Genomic DNA, 14,902 nt, shown 5'->3' with positions numbered 1-14,902 from the left:
CTCATGACCAGAGACCCATAGCCCAGAATTTTGACAAGTCGCCTGGTCCCCGTTTTTCTTCTTTAGAGGTTCCCCTTTGGTACGGACTCCTTTTCACAGAATTGCAGAGTCGGAAGGGGAACCCAAATGCCATCTAGCCCAACCCCACTGCAATGACATCCCTTTCTCTCCCTCCTGTCTCCAGACAGCCATGGATGTGGTGGGCCTCTCGGGGGAAGAACAAGCCTTGGTGCTCCAGATCGTGGCCGGGATCCTGCACCTGGGCAACATCACTTTCCGGGAGTCGGGCAATTACGCCATGGTGGAGAGCGAGGACTGTGAGTTGTGGGGCTGGCGGCTGAGGGGTTTCAGCGGCGGCTGGTTCCCCTTGGGACTGGTAGGGTGGAAGACAGGGAGTCCAACAGTAGGGGGCGCCAGAGCCAGAGATTTGTGGTGGCACCTAATTCGATGCCTAGAAAGTCCCGGCAGACGCCTTTCTCACAGTCCTAACAACTTTTTACACAGCAGAGTTAATAATAATAATAATAATAATAATAATAATAACAACAACAACAACAACTTTTTATTTATACCCCGCCCTTCCCGGTTCAGAAAACCGGGCTCAACAAATTTAAAACACTTAATTGATGCTACAAAAACAGCGTAAAATACCGTATAAAATGTGAATAACAATAAATTCAGAATTCAAAAATCAATTTAGGGGGGAAATCCATCCAATAAGCATTAGATGATTCCTAGGGCTAGCTGGCTAAATGAGTCCTGTTTGGGCCAGTGAGGAGACCAGGGGAGAATTAGCTGTGGGATCCTTTTTTTTTTTAATTCAAAATTATAACAAGACATATTATCCAAAAACATATCATCCTTGTTCCCCCCCCCCATTTTTCCTCCCTCCGCCCCTCCCACACAACCCCCACCCCCACCCCGACTTCCCTCAGTTCCAGTCTTTGGTTTCTCCAAGAATGCTGTTTTCTGCATGTTACACAGTTGTATAGATCCTCAAACTATTTAGCTGATTATTATCAATAAAGGTGTTGGTATATTTGAAATGAAAACTTAATAAAAAGCATTTTTTCAAAAATGAAATGGAAACAACCGTGGCAGCCAAGTCCCCTCTCTCCCGCAGTCCTGGCTTTCCCATCGTACCTCTTGGCCATCGACCAGCAACGCCTCAAGGAGAAGCTGACCAGCCGGAAGATGGACAGCAAGTGGGGTGGGCAGCAGGAGGTGATTGATGTGACGCTGAACGTGGAGCAGGCCAGCTTCACCCGGGACGCCCTCTCCAAGGCCCTCTACGCCCGCCTCTTCGACTTCCTGGTGGACGTGAGTTTCGGGGCTGGGCACCCAACAGGGCAGTGGGGTGGGTGGGTGGACATTTTGAGAAGGTCCTGTTCCAAAGACCCAATTGGGTGACCATACAGTGGTGCCCCGCAAGACGAATGCCTCGCAAGACGGAAAACCCGCTAGACGAAAGGGTTTTCCGTTTTGGAGATGCTTCGCAAAACGAATTTCCTATGGGCTTGCTTCACAAGACGACAATGTCTTGCGAGTTCCTGCTGGTTCCCCCCCCTTTTTCTAAGCCGCTAAGCCGCTTATCAGCTGATCCGATCAGCAGATAAGCCGTTAAAAGCCACTAATAGCGCTAATCCGCTAATCCGTCAATGGGCTTGCTTCGCAAGATGGAAAAACCGCTAGACGAAGAGAATCACAGAACGGATTCTTTTTGTCTTGCGAGGCACCACTGTATTTGCCACCTGGGCCTCCAGCCTGTGGCATTTGACTTCTGTCCAAACACGCGGTAAAACGTATGTTCAAAAAATACAGGAAAGGTTCGCTATCTATGCTAGCGTTTGATTGACGTTGGAGTGAGACCGAGTTGAGAAATAAGACTAAGAGCACATATAGTGGTACCTCTGGATGTGAACGGGATCTGTTCCAGAGCCCCGTTCGCATCCAGAAGCGAACGCAACCCGCGTCCGCGCATGCACAGGTCGCGATTCGCGGCTTCCGCGCATGCGCATGACATCATTTTGACCGTCTGCGCATGCGCGAGCGGCGAATCCTGGAAGTAATGCGCTCCGTTACTTCCGGGTTGCCGCAGCGCACAATCCGGAAATACTTATCCCGAAGCTACTTCAACCTGAGGTATGACTGTATTGATATAGGAATGTATTAGATAATATGTAAAGGAATATATAATAATAAGAGTACATTCATTTGTAAAAAAAGGGATATACAACGGGAAAGACAGGAAGTCTAGTGTGTTGGTATATATATGATTTGGGGGGGTTGTTTTTGTTTTTTCTCTTCTTTTTGTTTCATTTTCTTTCTCGGTATATAAAAATTGTATATAATATTTGTATACATGTTGGAAATTATATTATAGTAAGCCCTGTAATGTAATATGACAACGTTTACCGGTGTAATATAAGAATGTTAACAAATAATTAAAATGCAAATTAAAAAAACAACCAACACGTGATAAAACCTGAGTGTCTGCATCTTTTGAAACCATCTTGTGTGGCTTTAAAAGAAGATTGGACACGATTCACGGCGGCTAAGGCTGCCGGGGACCACTAGCAGCAAAGGCTGTGTTTTGCTCCGTTGACAGAGGCAGGATTCCTCCCAATAATACCAGTTGCTGAGAATCTGCTTTGGCTCTCTGGTCCTGCTTACGATTTTCCCTTTGGAGGCATCTGGCTAGCCACTGCGAGAGCAAAACGCAGGGCTGGATGGGCTTGCTTTGGGCCTGATCCAGCCGGCTCGTCTTATGTTCTTAGCCTACTGCTTCTGTTTTTGAACGCTTCCTTTTTCAAGTCCTCCCTGCAAGTAGAAAACAAACATGGCAAGGTATTAGAAGGATTCATCCTGATGCGTGAGATTTCTACATGCAGGGAGTTTTAAAATTATTATTATTATTCATTCAAAAAAATGGACGCCTCTTACCTGCCAGGTGAGGTGTTGCCACAAACTGTGCTGCCTCATTTGGCTAAAAGTTCAGACCAGTACAGCTTGGTGCCGGGTGCGAAATGTCGTCGTGGTCTCCCAGACCCTGGCACTCTTAACCACTGCACCACACTGACTGTGATGTAGCCTTTTACACAAACACACCATCAGCACCATCAAACTTCACCTCTGGCTGCAATATCCAGCCACTTGCAATATTATTATTTTTATTAAAAAGAGAAGATCCCAATTTTCCAACTCCTGAATGGTTGGATCGTAGGTGATGCCTGAAAACAAAACCATGTTTGTGCAAAACACAGCTCTCTGCAGGTCGCTGTTGCTGCAAGCAGAGGACCCCTGCATTATAAGTCCGGGTTATTTAGATTTGATTGTGAAAACTTGGCTTATTTCATGAGATCTGCCCTCCTCCTCCCTCTTCCCTTCTGTCCCCTGCTCTTATTTGCTCTCAGGCTGTCAACAAGGCCATACAGAAAGACCGCCAGGAGTACAGCATTGGGGTTCTCGATATCTACGGCTTTGAGATCTTCCAGGTAATATAAAAAAAGGAAGTAGCAGATTCCCTCCTCCCCCAGTAGTAGTAGTAGTAGTAGTAATAATAATAATAATAATAATAATAATAATAATAATAATAATATCTTTATTGTCATTGCCCCCTTCGGGGACAACGAAATTACTTGACTGCTCCATAAAAACACCAATTAAACAATACAGTATAATACAGCAAGGGAGATTAGATGACTTTCAAAGTCCGGGCTTCCCATTCAGGGCCGAGATCTCTCTGGAGAAGAAGCTGTTCTTAAGACGGCTCGTTCTTGTCTTCATCGACCTGTATCTCCGTCCCGACGGCAGGAGCTCGAAGAGACAGTGACCAGGATGCGATGGATCTTTTACTATGTCCAGTGCCTTCCTATGGCACCTTGTGGCATAAATCTGCTCTAAGGTGGAGAGTGGGCAGCCAACAGTGCTCTCTGCTGCCTTAACAACCCTGCACAACCCCATCCTGTCCCGGGTAGTGCAGCTTCCGTACCACACACATAAGCCATAAGTGAGCACGCTCTCAATGGCACAGTGATAGAAGGCAAGCAGCAGTTTCTGCGGAAGATGGTTTTTCCTTAGTATTCTCAAAAAGTACAGTCTCTGCTGCGCCGTCTTCACAAGCCCCCTTGTGTTGACACTCCAGGACAGATCCTCTTGTAATTCAATGCCCAAAGATCTGAACGTTGTTACCCTCTCCACACAGACCCCATCAATCAAAAGTGGCTGGACGTTGCTCTTCTGTCTCCTGAAGTCCACCACAAGCTCCTTTGTCTTTCTTGTATTTATGAGCAATTATTTATAATAATAATTTATTTTTTGTACCCCGCCCATCTGGCTGGGTTTCCCCAGCCACTCTGGGCGGCTCCCAACAAAGATGAAAAATACATTAGAATGCTGTGCACCCACCATTAATTTCAGTGGTTTCTGCTTGAGAAACTGCTCTGCCTTCCTGGCTGCCTATTTCCCCCCAGGAAAGGAACCAGCAAATAAAATAACTAAATAATATATATGCATATCGATGCACATTTTTTCTACAAGCTGGAGGCAGGCGCAGAGACCCAGGGATTGTTCCAACTGAGTCTCGTTGGTGGAGGGTTGAGAAGCTGAGGTCAGGGCAGCAATGCCCAACATGTCTGTCCCCCCGCCGCAACCCAAATCTCCGACTTCCCTATCCTGCGACTCTTGAGTTCTTCCTGACAGCCCCTTCTTTCTTCCTCGCTGCAGAAAAACGGATTTGAACAGTTTTGCATCAACTTTGTGAATGAGAAGCTGCAGCAGATTTTCATTGAGCTGACACTGAAGGCCGAACAGGTGAGAGAGAGCGGCGGTTGTGTTTTCCGAGCCACTTGGTTATCATTTGGTGTAGGAAGTGAAACGGACAAGAGATCTCCTTAATTGATTGGATCACACCCCCTTAAATAGATTGTGGGTTCTTTTGAGTGGGTCCTGTGGCTCGTTTTTCAATGGTACGCAGGATGAGACCCTCCCTGCCCACAGACTGTCTCGCCAGAGTGACGCATGCTCTGGTTATCTCCCACTTGGACTACTGCAATTCGCTCTACGTGGGGCTACCTTTGAAGGTGACCCGGAAACTACAACTAATCCAGAATGCGGCAGCTAGACTGGTGACTGGGGGCGGCCGCCGAGACCACATAACACCGGTCTTGAAAGACCTACACTGGCTCCCAGTACGTTTCCGAGCACAATTCAAAGTGTTGGTGCTGACCTTTAAAGCCCTAAACAGCCTCGGTCCAGTATACCTGAAGGAGCGTCTCCACCCCCATCATTTTGCCCAGACACTGAGGTCCAGCTCCAAGGGCCTTCTGGCGGTTCCCTCACTGTGAAAAGTGAGTTTACGGGGAACCAGGCAGAGGGCCTTCTCGGTAGTGGCACCCGCCTTGTGGAACGCCCTCCCACCAGATGTCAAAGAGAAAAATAACTACCAAACTTTTAGAAGACATCTGAAGGCAGCCCTGTTTAGGGAAGCTTTTAATGTTTAATAGGTTCTTGTATTTTAGTGTTTTGTTGGAAGCCGCCCAGAGTGGCTGGGGAAACCCAGCCAGATGGGCGGGGTATAAATAATAAATTGTGATGATGATGATGATGATGATGATGTTGCCTAGCGGCTCATTTCCAGATGACTGTTATATGCCCTACAAGGAATGTCCACATTACGGCGATCATTGACAAATGTTGTCGGCCTCCACCTCCCATCAGTCCCAGCCAGTGTGGGGATGATGGGAGTTGTAGTTCGGCAGCATCTGGAGGGCCATTCCTCCTGTAGATAGTGCCTATTGGCCAGTGTCCGTGATGTCATTCGCACATGGTCCCAGGAGCAGTTTAGTGCTGATGGAAAGAGAGAGAGTGTGTGTCTGTGTCTGTTGTGCAAGTTTAGCCCGTTGTCCAGCTGCTCATTTGTTCTATCCCTTTCCCTTTTCTCCCCTCCCACTATCCCTCTCTTCCGACCCGCAGGAGGAATACGTCCAGGAGGGCATCCGCTGGAACGCCATCGACTACTTCAACAACAAGGTCGTGTGCGACCTAATCGAGAACAAAGTGGTGAGTGGGGAAAATATTGGGACGATATTGGGATTGGGAGGGGCAACTCCCATCTCTTGCGGGGACACAATTAGTGCCAGCACCATCCGTTAAGAGTTTGGGTGTAATCTTCGACACCTCTCTTTCCATGGAGGCACAGATTGCAGCTATAACAAAGGCGGCATTTTTTCATCTCTGCCAAACTAAGCAGTTGGCTCCTTACCTCTCTCGCCCTGACCTAGCCACTGTGATCCACGCTACGGTCACCTCCAGACTGGATTATTGTAACTTGCTCTACGTGGGGCTGCCCTTGAGACTGACCCAGAAACTCCAGCGGGTGCAGAATGCCGCAGCAAGACGCCTTACAGGGTCCTTGCCATGGGATCACATTCACCCGGTGCTCTACCAGCTGCACTGGCTCCCGGCGGAGTACAGGGTCAGGTTTAAGGTGCTGATTTAACCTTTAAAGCCCTATACGGCCTAAGGCCCTCGCACCTACAGGACCGCCTCTCCTGGTATGTCCCACGGAGGACCTTATGGTCTTCAAACAAAAACGTCTGGGAGGTCCCAGGCCACAGGGAGGTTAGGCTGGCCTCAACCAGAGCCAGGGCCTTTTCGGCTGTGGCCCCGATCTGGTGGAACGCTCTGTCCCAAGAGACTAGGACCCTGCGGAACTTGACATCTTTTCGCAGGGCCTGCAAGACAGAGCTGTTCCACCAGGCCTTTGGCCAAGGCACAGCCTGACCCACTCCTTTGGTAATCCTCATAGAACTCTATCCCAATGGTTGCCATTAATTTAATTCTGAATTCCCCAATTAATTCAGCTCCTAGCCTACTCTTATTTATTTATTTTCTCTTTCCCTCCTCTTTCCACCCCCCCCATTGCTGCGCCCGCTCCCAGAATCCTCCAGGGCTGATGAGCATCCTGGACGACGTCTGTGCCACGATGCACGCCAAGGGCGAGGGGGCTGATCACACCCTCTTGCAGAAACTCCAGACGGCCCTGGGAACCCACCCTCACTTCAACAGTTGGAACCAGGGCTTCATCATCCACCATTATGCCGGGAAGGTCAGTGCCCCCCAAGGAGGGGAATCAATGGCTGGGTCTCCCCTCCTCCCTCATCCACGGAGCTGTGCATCTTTTTTGAAGTGAGGTTGAATCCTGACAAGACAGAAGTACTGTTTTGCGGGGACAGGAAGTGGGCAGGTGTGGAGGACTCCCTGGCCCTGAATGGGGTAACTGTGCCCCTGAAGGACCAGGTGTGCAGCCTGGGAGTCATTCTGGACTCACAGCTGTCCATGGAAGTGCAGGTTAATTCTGTGTCCAGGGCAGCTGTTTACCAGCTCCATCTGGTATGCAGGATGAAACCCTACCTGCCCGCGGACTGTCTGGCCAGAGTGGTGCATGCTCTGGTTATCTCCCGCTTGGACTACTGCAATGCACTCTATGTGGGGCTACCTTTGAAGGTGACCCGGAAACTACAACTAATCCACATTGTGGCAGGTAGACTGGGGACTGGGAGCGGCTGCCGGGACCACATAACACCAGTCTTGAAAGACCTACATTGGCTCCCAGTACGTTTCTGAGCACAATTCAAAGTGTTGGTGCTGACCTTGAAAGCCCTAAACGGCCTCGGCCCAGTATACTTGAAGGAGCGTCACTAACCACTGAGTTTTGTCTGCCCTTCTGCTAAAAGTAAAGCAAGATCCTGGTCCTCATGGTTCTGAATAAATCAGGAGGATGGGAAGCTGCCGCCTCCTGAGTTAGATCCTTGGTCCGTCCAGTTCATCATTATGGAGGGCGGGGAGGAGGGGACCCCCCCCCACCAGTAATTCTGCCTGTAACTGCAAAGTCCAGCAACCTGAGCCGCTTTCTTCCCGGGTGCCGCAGGTATCGTATGACGTGAACGGCTTCTGCGAACGGAACCGCGATGTGCTCTTTACGGACCTCATTGAGCTGATGCAGAGCAGTGAGATGTGAGTGGGGCAGGGTGGGGAGAAAGGTGCCTCTCGAAAGCAATAAATAAAATAAAACAAAATAAAATAAAAATTCCTTCCTGGAACTCATCTCCGCCCTGCTAGCATGTCCCTTTTGGATGGTGTTTCACACCTGGAAGCTGCAGGTTTGAATCCCAGCTGAGTTAAATGTCTCCTGGGCGATCCTCAGTCTTCCCCGTCTGTAAAATGGGAAGATTTAAGTGATGTCAGGAGATGGTGTTTGAAAGTGGTACAAAAACGAAGACCTTTCTTTGGGGCCGTGTGAGCCGTTTCCTACAAGGAAAATGATGGTCCTTAATGCTTTTTTTCTTGTTGTCCAAAGCCCATTCATCCGAGATCTCTTTCCTGAAAACCTCAACGCAGAGAAGAAAGGGCGTCCCACCACAGCTGGCAGCAAGATCAAGGTAGTGTGGCTTGGCAGCGCATGTGGAGACAAGGAAAGTGTGTGCATGTTTGTATATCCATAAGGGCTAGGATTCTCTGCTTTAAGAAATGCAGTTGTGCAGCAGCTGCTACATCAAACTGCAGCAGAAAAGGGAACAGAAAGGAAGCAAGCATTGGCTCAATTTCCCCTGTCCTCTGGACCTGTCCCTTAGAAAATCATTTGCAAGCTTGCTTATTTTTTCCTCCCTCCTCCCCATCCCTTTTCCTTTTGTGCTGTGACTCCAAAAAAAATTTAAACAGAGCAAAACATTTTCTTTTCTTTTCACCTCCTCTCCTCCTGGGAAAAATTAAAGAGACAAGCCAACGACCTGGTCGGCACGTTGATGAAATGCACGCCACAGTACATCAGATGCATCAAGCCGAACGAGACCAAGAGGCCCCGCGACTGGGAGGAGAGCAGGTGCGGCAGCTGTGGGGCACATGGGGCCTATGGTCTTCAAATTAGTTCTAGAGATGAAGGGGGGAATGAGGGGAGACTGTACGACCCCTCCAAAATAACACATGAAGAATAACCAGTGTAGCTGCAGGCAAGGATGGTTTTTAAAGGGGATTTAATTAAATTTGAGGAGTCTTGGATTCCAGGCAGTTCAGGGGTGATGATGGGACTTGCCGTTCACCAACATCTGGAGAGCTGCTCCAGTTCCCAGTTCTCTGCTTAAACTGCCATAATAATAAGGACAGTGGTGTGATAAAAGGGATACTTAATCCCCCCTACACTAATAAGTAATAATAATTTATTATTTCTACCCCGCCCATCTGGCTGGGTTTCCCCAGCCACTCTTGGCTACTTATTATTTATTAATAATAATAATAATAATAATAATAATAATAATAATAATAATAAAGTGATAAAACATCAAACATTAAAAATTTCCCTAAACAGGGCTGCCTTCAGATGTCTTCTAAAAGTCAGATAGTTATTTATTTCCTTGACATGTGCTGGGAGGGTGTTCCACAGGGCAGGTGCCACCACCAAGAAGGCCCTCTGCCTGGTTCCCTGTAACTTCGCTTCTCGCAGCGAGGGAACTGCTAGAAGGCCCTCAGCGCTGGACCTCAATGTCTGGGCAGAACAATAGGGATGGAGACGCTCCTTCAGGCATATTGAGAAGGTGCCCTGGTATTCTGTTTCAAATCCCCTACAAACTTCTAACTGGGGTTAAAATGAGTTGAATGAACCCATTTCAACATGGCAGGAGTCACCAACGTGGTGCCAGTGGGTGTTTCCTGGGAGCCACAAAGCTCCCTTTGTTCCCTTCACAACACACACTCATTGCTCCCTTGGTTGAGAGGGGATGAGGCCAGATTCGTCTTGCGAAAATTTCACGGAATGGAAGGAGGAAGTGGGGGGAAGGGGCACTCTATCCCACTTTCTCTCTCCCCTCTATGGTCTTTCCGAGGCGAATTCTTTGACCCAGATCTTTTGGAACAGCGAAGGACAGGAGTGTGGTGTCTCTGTGGGTGGGGGCTAAGTCGGGGGGCAGAGAAGCAATTGGGTGGGTGGGTGCCCACACCACTTGCTCAAATACCCCTCTGGGCTCAGTTTGAGGAGGATGAGAAGCTTATTCAATATAATAGCTTTTTAAAAGAACCTCCATGTCCAAGAGCACTATACCCCTGAATGTCAAAGACAGTAGTGACGAAGGAGAGCTTCTTAATTTCCTGTTGCCCATGAAACAAGGTCCTGGACGAGACACACCTTCACTCGGATCCAGCCAAGGGGCTTTTTGCCTCTTCTGATATTTCTCCCATAAATTGGGAGGGGAACCCCCCCTTTCTTCCTTGTGACATAGCCCAATCAGTTGTAACGAACGGCTCCAGGGAACTTCTGTGCCCAGGCGCAGTCTATCTTTGAACAGCTGTTGCCAGAAGGTCAGGCAGTCTCTCCCCCCCCCCATTCCCCCAACGTCCCATTTGATCCAAAAAACTAAGAGCCTCAACATAGACGTCTACTCTGCCTCATCCGCAGTTTATACGAAAACACTTGGGTCCGGGTTAGGTGTGACCGACAGGGTCACTTAGCCAAGGAAATCCAAACCTACCATAGTGTTAAACAAGGCTGCGTCCTTGCACCTACTTTATTCAACCTCTATATTAATTCCTTAGTAGGAAATATGGGGAAAGAAAATGCCCACCCCCCCTAAATTGGCTGGTACACCCCTCCCCGTTCTCTTATATGCGGATTAAGTACCGTATTTTTTGCACCATAACACTCACTTTTTTCCTCCTAGAAAGTAAGGGGAAATGTCTGTGCGTGTTATGGAGGAAATGCCTACGGGTGGCATGCCTACGGATTTTCCTCCTCTAAAAACTACGTGCGTGTTATGGTCGGGTGCGTGTTAAAGAGCGAAAAATACGGTAGTTCTAATTTCCTTCTCCTATGTAGGCCTCAGAAAACTTCTAGGATCTCTCACTGTTTGTTGTAATGCCGAACAATTAACATTTAACTATAGCAAATCCAAAGTTATGGTCTTCTCTATGGGAAGGGCAATAAGAGGCTGCTTCTGTTGTTCTTGTGGCCCTCAATTTCTGCTCCTCCTCCAGGGTGAAGCACCAGGTGGAATATTTGGGTCTGCGGGAAAATATCCGGGTGCGCCGAGCTGGCTACGCCTACCGAAGGGTCTTTCACAAGTTCCTCCATAGGTGAGGCTTTGTGTGCTCTTCTGTGTCCTTTCTGGGGTTGCCAACTGACCAGAGGAAAAGCCCCACCCTACTCTGCTCCTGTGCCTTTCGACGGAAGCTCGGTCTTTATGGACCATCGGATCAGGGAAAGCTTCCTCTATTGATGGGGACGAAGCCTTGGACTATGCAGAAGCAGCCGAGGGGAAGGAGGCGCCGGTCAGAAAGGGCCGGATCATTCCCAAAACCTGTTTCCATCCTCCCCACTTTCACATGTACAAACCCCTGTAGGCACATTCTGTCTCTCTCTCTCTCCCAGGTACGCCATCCTGACCCCAGAGACATGGCCACTGTGGCGAGGGGACGAGAAACAGGGCGTGGTGCACCTGATGAAATCTGTCAACATGGACCTGGACCAGTTTCAGCTGGGGCGGACGAAGGTCTTCATCAAAGCTCCAGAGTCGGTGAGGGCAGGAGGGAGGAGCAGAGGCTCCCAGGGGGAAGTCAGGGCGGAAGTGGCTGTGCTCAAGTTCCTCCCTCCCTCCCTCCCTTCCTTTCTTCCTTCCTTCCTTCCTTCCCTCTTTCCTCCCTTTCCTTTCTCCCTCCCTCCCTTTCCTTCCTTCCTTCCTTCCTTCCTTCCTTCCTTCCTTCCTTCCTTCCTTCCTTCTTTCCTCCCTCCTTCCTTCCCTTTCCTTCCTTCCTTCCTTCCTTCCTTCCTTCCTTCCTTCCTTCCTTCCTTCCTTCTTTCCTCCCTCTCTCCCTTTTCTTCATCCCTCCCTTTCCTTCCTTCCTTCCTTCCTTCCCTCCCTTCCTTCCTGACTTCCTTCCTTCCCTCTTTCCTCCCTCCCTTACTTCCCTATTTCCTTCCTTCCTGACTTCCTCCCTCCCTCCCTCCCTTCCCTCTTTCCTCTCTTTCCTTTCTCCCTCCCTCCCCTTCCTTCCTTCCTTCCTTCTTTCCTCCCTCCCTCCCTCCCTCCCTCCCCTCCCTCCCTTCCTTCCTTCCCTCTTTCCTCTCTTTCCTTTCTCCCTCCCTCCCCTTCCTTCCTTCCTTCCTTCCTTCTTTCCTCCCTCCCTCCCTCCCTCCCTCCCCTCCCTCCCTTCCTTCCTTCCCTCTTTCCTCTCTTTCCTTTCTCCCTCCCTCCCTTTCCTTTCTCCCTCCCTCCCTTTCCTTCCTTCCTTCCTCCCTCCCTCCCTCCCTCCCTCATCTTTCAGCCTTAATATAAGAGCAGCCTTGTCGCTTGATAAGGCCAAAGGCCACCTGCTCCAGCCCCCTGTTCTCCCAGTGGCAGACCAAACACCCCAGTGGGAAGCTGAGATGGGTCATAAGTTCCAGCTTCCAAACATTCTCACGCCCTTAAGTCTAAAAAGTTAAATTGGTCCCTGCCTGTTCCAGATTGGAGCTTATTTCATTTACATTTTCATTTTTCCAACTCTGCAATTCTGTGAAGGATCCCTACGGGAGGCAAGAAAATGGCAGCTCCTTCTGGAGTCTGCTGACTCCTTCCTGTCCCTGGCAATGCCGCCCCGATTGATCTCCCTCTCTCCTTCCTTCCTTCCTTCCCTCCTTCTCCTGCCCTCTCTCTTTCTCCAGCTTTTCCTCCTGGAGGAGATGCGCGAGCGCCGTTACGACGGCTACGCCCGCGTCATCCAACAGGCGTGGCGGAAACACGTGGCCGTCCGGAAGTACATTCAGATGAGGGAGGAAGGTGAGCTGTTTTCTCCTTCCCCCAGGTTGACCCTGCTGAGTTTGTGGAGCATTTTGGGGGGTGGGAAACCCCTCATTGCTCCACAAACATCCCAAAGGAGGAGCCGTATGGCCAGTGGCACCAGCACTTGAATTACGGAGGAGGGGGCAGAGAAGGCTTTTGTGACAGCACCCTTAACCATTATTTTAGCTCCGTTAGTAGAGCATGAGATTCGTTGATCTAAGGGTCCTGGGTTCAAGCCCCGTGTTGGGCAAAAGACTCCTGCATTCCAGGGGGTTGGACTAGATGACTCAAGTGGTCCCTTCCCACTCTACAGTTCCATGATTCTAGGGGGGCACATATTTGTCCAAAATCAGGTGGGGTGGCACAAGGGTTCGTAGCAATTTCTCTCCGCAGTTTGAACGCTGGTACTCAGAGTCTTGTACCGATTTCATGCTCTTTATTGCAGCTTGTGAAACAGTGATTTAATTGCCCCCCAAACCTCGGGCTTTTATATACATTATTTGCACAACGAGTCCTGTCTGATTGGCTGATTCTGCTTCCCTCCTGGAGCCTGATTGGTCTTTTCCTGCAGGCCAATCAGTTGTTGCATTCTAGGATCCTACTTGCCTATTGTTCTAGGATCCAAGCTTAGTACATAACAGCAGGGCTTAGCCGCTGGGTTGTGTGACTGCTGGAAAACAGTCTCTGAGCCCGCACAGAGTGCCTGGCCGCAGCTGGGCCTAGCTTCTTTCTCGCTTCTGTCTTGCAAAGCGTCCAACATCGTTCTGAACAAGAAAGAGCGTCGCCGGAACAGCATCAACCGCAATTTCGTGGGCGACTACATCGGCTTGGAGACCCACCCTGAGCTGCGCCGCTTCGTGGGCCGGCGAGAGCGCGTGGATTTTGCTGACACGGTTGTCAAGTATGACCGGCGCTTCAAGGTGAGCCGGGACACTGCGAGAGTCCTTCTGTGTGGCCATCTTTCTGCATACATTTTCTGCAACATTTTACTCTTGTTAGCCACTCTGAGCCCGGCTTCAGCTGGGGAGGGTGGGATATAAATAAAAAATTATTATTATTATTATTATTATTATTATTATTATAGCCTCGTCTTTCTCTCTGAGTCTTGCCCTGTTGCCTGGGCTCTGCCTCCCCATCGGAGGCAGTAAATGCTGTTGAATATTGTTGCAAGCATGTGCCTGAACCCACATAATAATAATAATAATAATAATAATAATAATAATAATAATTTATTATTTATACCCCGCCCATCTGGCTGAGTTTCCCCAGCCACTCTGGGCGGCTCCCAATCAGTGTTAAAAACAGTACAGCGTTACATATTAAAAACTTCCCTGAACAGGGCTGCCTTCAGATGTCTTCTGAATGTCAGGTAATTATTTATCTCTTTGACATCTGATGGGAGGGCGTTCCACAGGGCGGGTGCCACTACCGAGAAGGCCCTCTGTCTGGTTCACTGTAATCTCACTTCTCGCAATGAGGGAACCGCCAGAAGGCCCTCGGAGCTGGACCTCAGTGTCCGGGCAGAACGATGGGGGTGGAGACGCTCCTTCAGGTATACAGGACCAGCACTCATTCACACCCTACAAAGAAGTTTGGGATCTTCTGCTAGAGTTATGATGTTTGCATCTGTTTATGAATATGTGTTTACCCTTTATCCTTACATCCGCAAGAGGTTCTTACACAAAGGAATGCAGGAAGCTTGCGAGAACAGGAGGGGTGGACGAGGTGGGCCACTGGTCGGATCCAGCCAGCCCTTCTTAATTTCTTACAGAACCTCCAGGCCCAGTGGCAGTCTATCTGAGTTCCAAAACTCTTTGGGACGTTCGGCTGATGTGAGAACCGGGCTGGATGTTCTTACGACCCCCTTTTCGTAATTTCCCTGCAGACAGTGAAGCGGGACCTGATCCTGACCCCCAAGTTCCTCTACCTGATCGGCCGCGAGAAGGTGAAGCAGGGCCCAGATAAAGGAACCATCAGGGAGGTCTTGAAGAGGCAGATCGAGGTAGAGCGGGTCCAGTCGGTGTCCCTGAGGTGAGTGACAATGACAACGGGCTGGAGGGAGTTTTGGGGAGGCTGGAGTATGGGCAGTGGCGTAG

The 14,902-nt window shown here is 49.5% G+C and overlaps 1 protein-coding gene across 2 annotated transcripts in view; it reads left to right on the top strand.

Annotated features, from left to right (window-relative positions):
• LOC309520391 (unconventional myosin-Ie-like) overlaps positions 1 to 14,902 on the top strand; it is a 53,167-nt gene that overhangs the window by 28,162 nt on the left and 10,103 nt on the right. For both annotated transcript variants that reach the window (XM_082202089.1, XM_082202090.1), the window contains exons 9-22: positions 185 to 317; positions 1,124 to 1,320; positions 3,414 to 3,494; positions 4,726 to 4,812; positions 5,974 to 6,060; positions 6,941 to 7,108; positions 7,931 to 8,016; positions 8,360 to 8,441; positions 8,775 to 8,881; positions 11,023 to 11,121; positions 11,417 to 11,561; positions 12,689 to 12,803; positions 13,557 to 13,726; positions 14,692 to 14,837. In XM_082202089.1, the coding sequence (XP_082058215.1) occupies positions 185 to 317; positions 1,124 to 1,320; positions 3,414 to 3,494; positions 4,726 to 4,812; positions 5,974 to 6,060; positions 6,941 to 7,108; positions 7,931 to 8,016; positions 8,360 to 8,441; positions 8,775 to 8,881; positions 11,023 to 11,121; positions 11,417 to 11,561; positions 12,689 to 12,803; positions 13,557 to 13,726; positions 14,692 to 14,837 (1,703 nt within the window). The remainder of the gene's footprint in view (positions 1 to 184; positions 318 to 1,123; positions 1,321 to 3,413; positions 3,495 to 4,725; positions 4,813 to 5,973; positions 6,061 to 6,940; positions 7,109 to 7,930; positions 8,017 to 8,359; positions 8,442 to 8,774; positions 8,882 to 11,022; positions 11,122 to 11,416; positions 11,562 to 12,688; positions 12,804 to 13,556; positions 13,727 to 14,691; positions 14,838 to 14,902) is intronic.

Source organism: Podarcis vaucheri (genome assembly GCF_965113315.1).
Source record: "Podarcis vaucheri genome assembly, chromosome: 16".
NCBI classification, from domain to species: domain Eukaryota; kingdom Metazoa; phylum Chordata; class Lepidosauria; order Squamata; family Lacertidae; genus Podarcis; species Podarcis vaucheri.
Note: the sequence above shows the minus strand (reverse complement) of the source record. Positions and strands in the feature narration are given on the sequence as shown.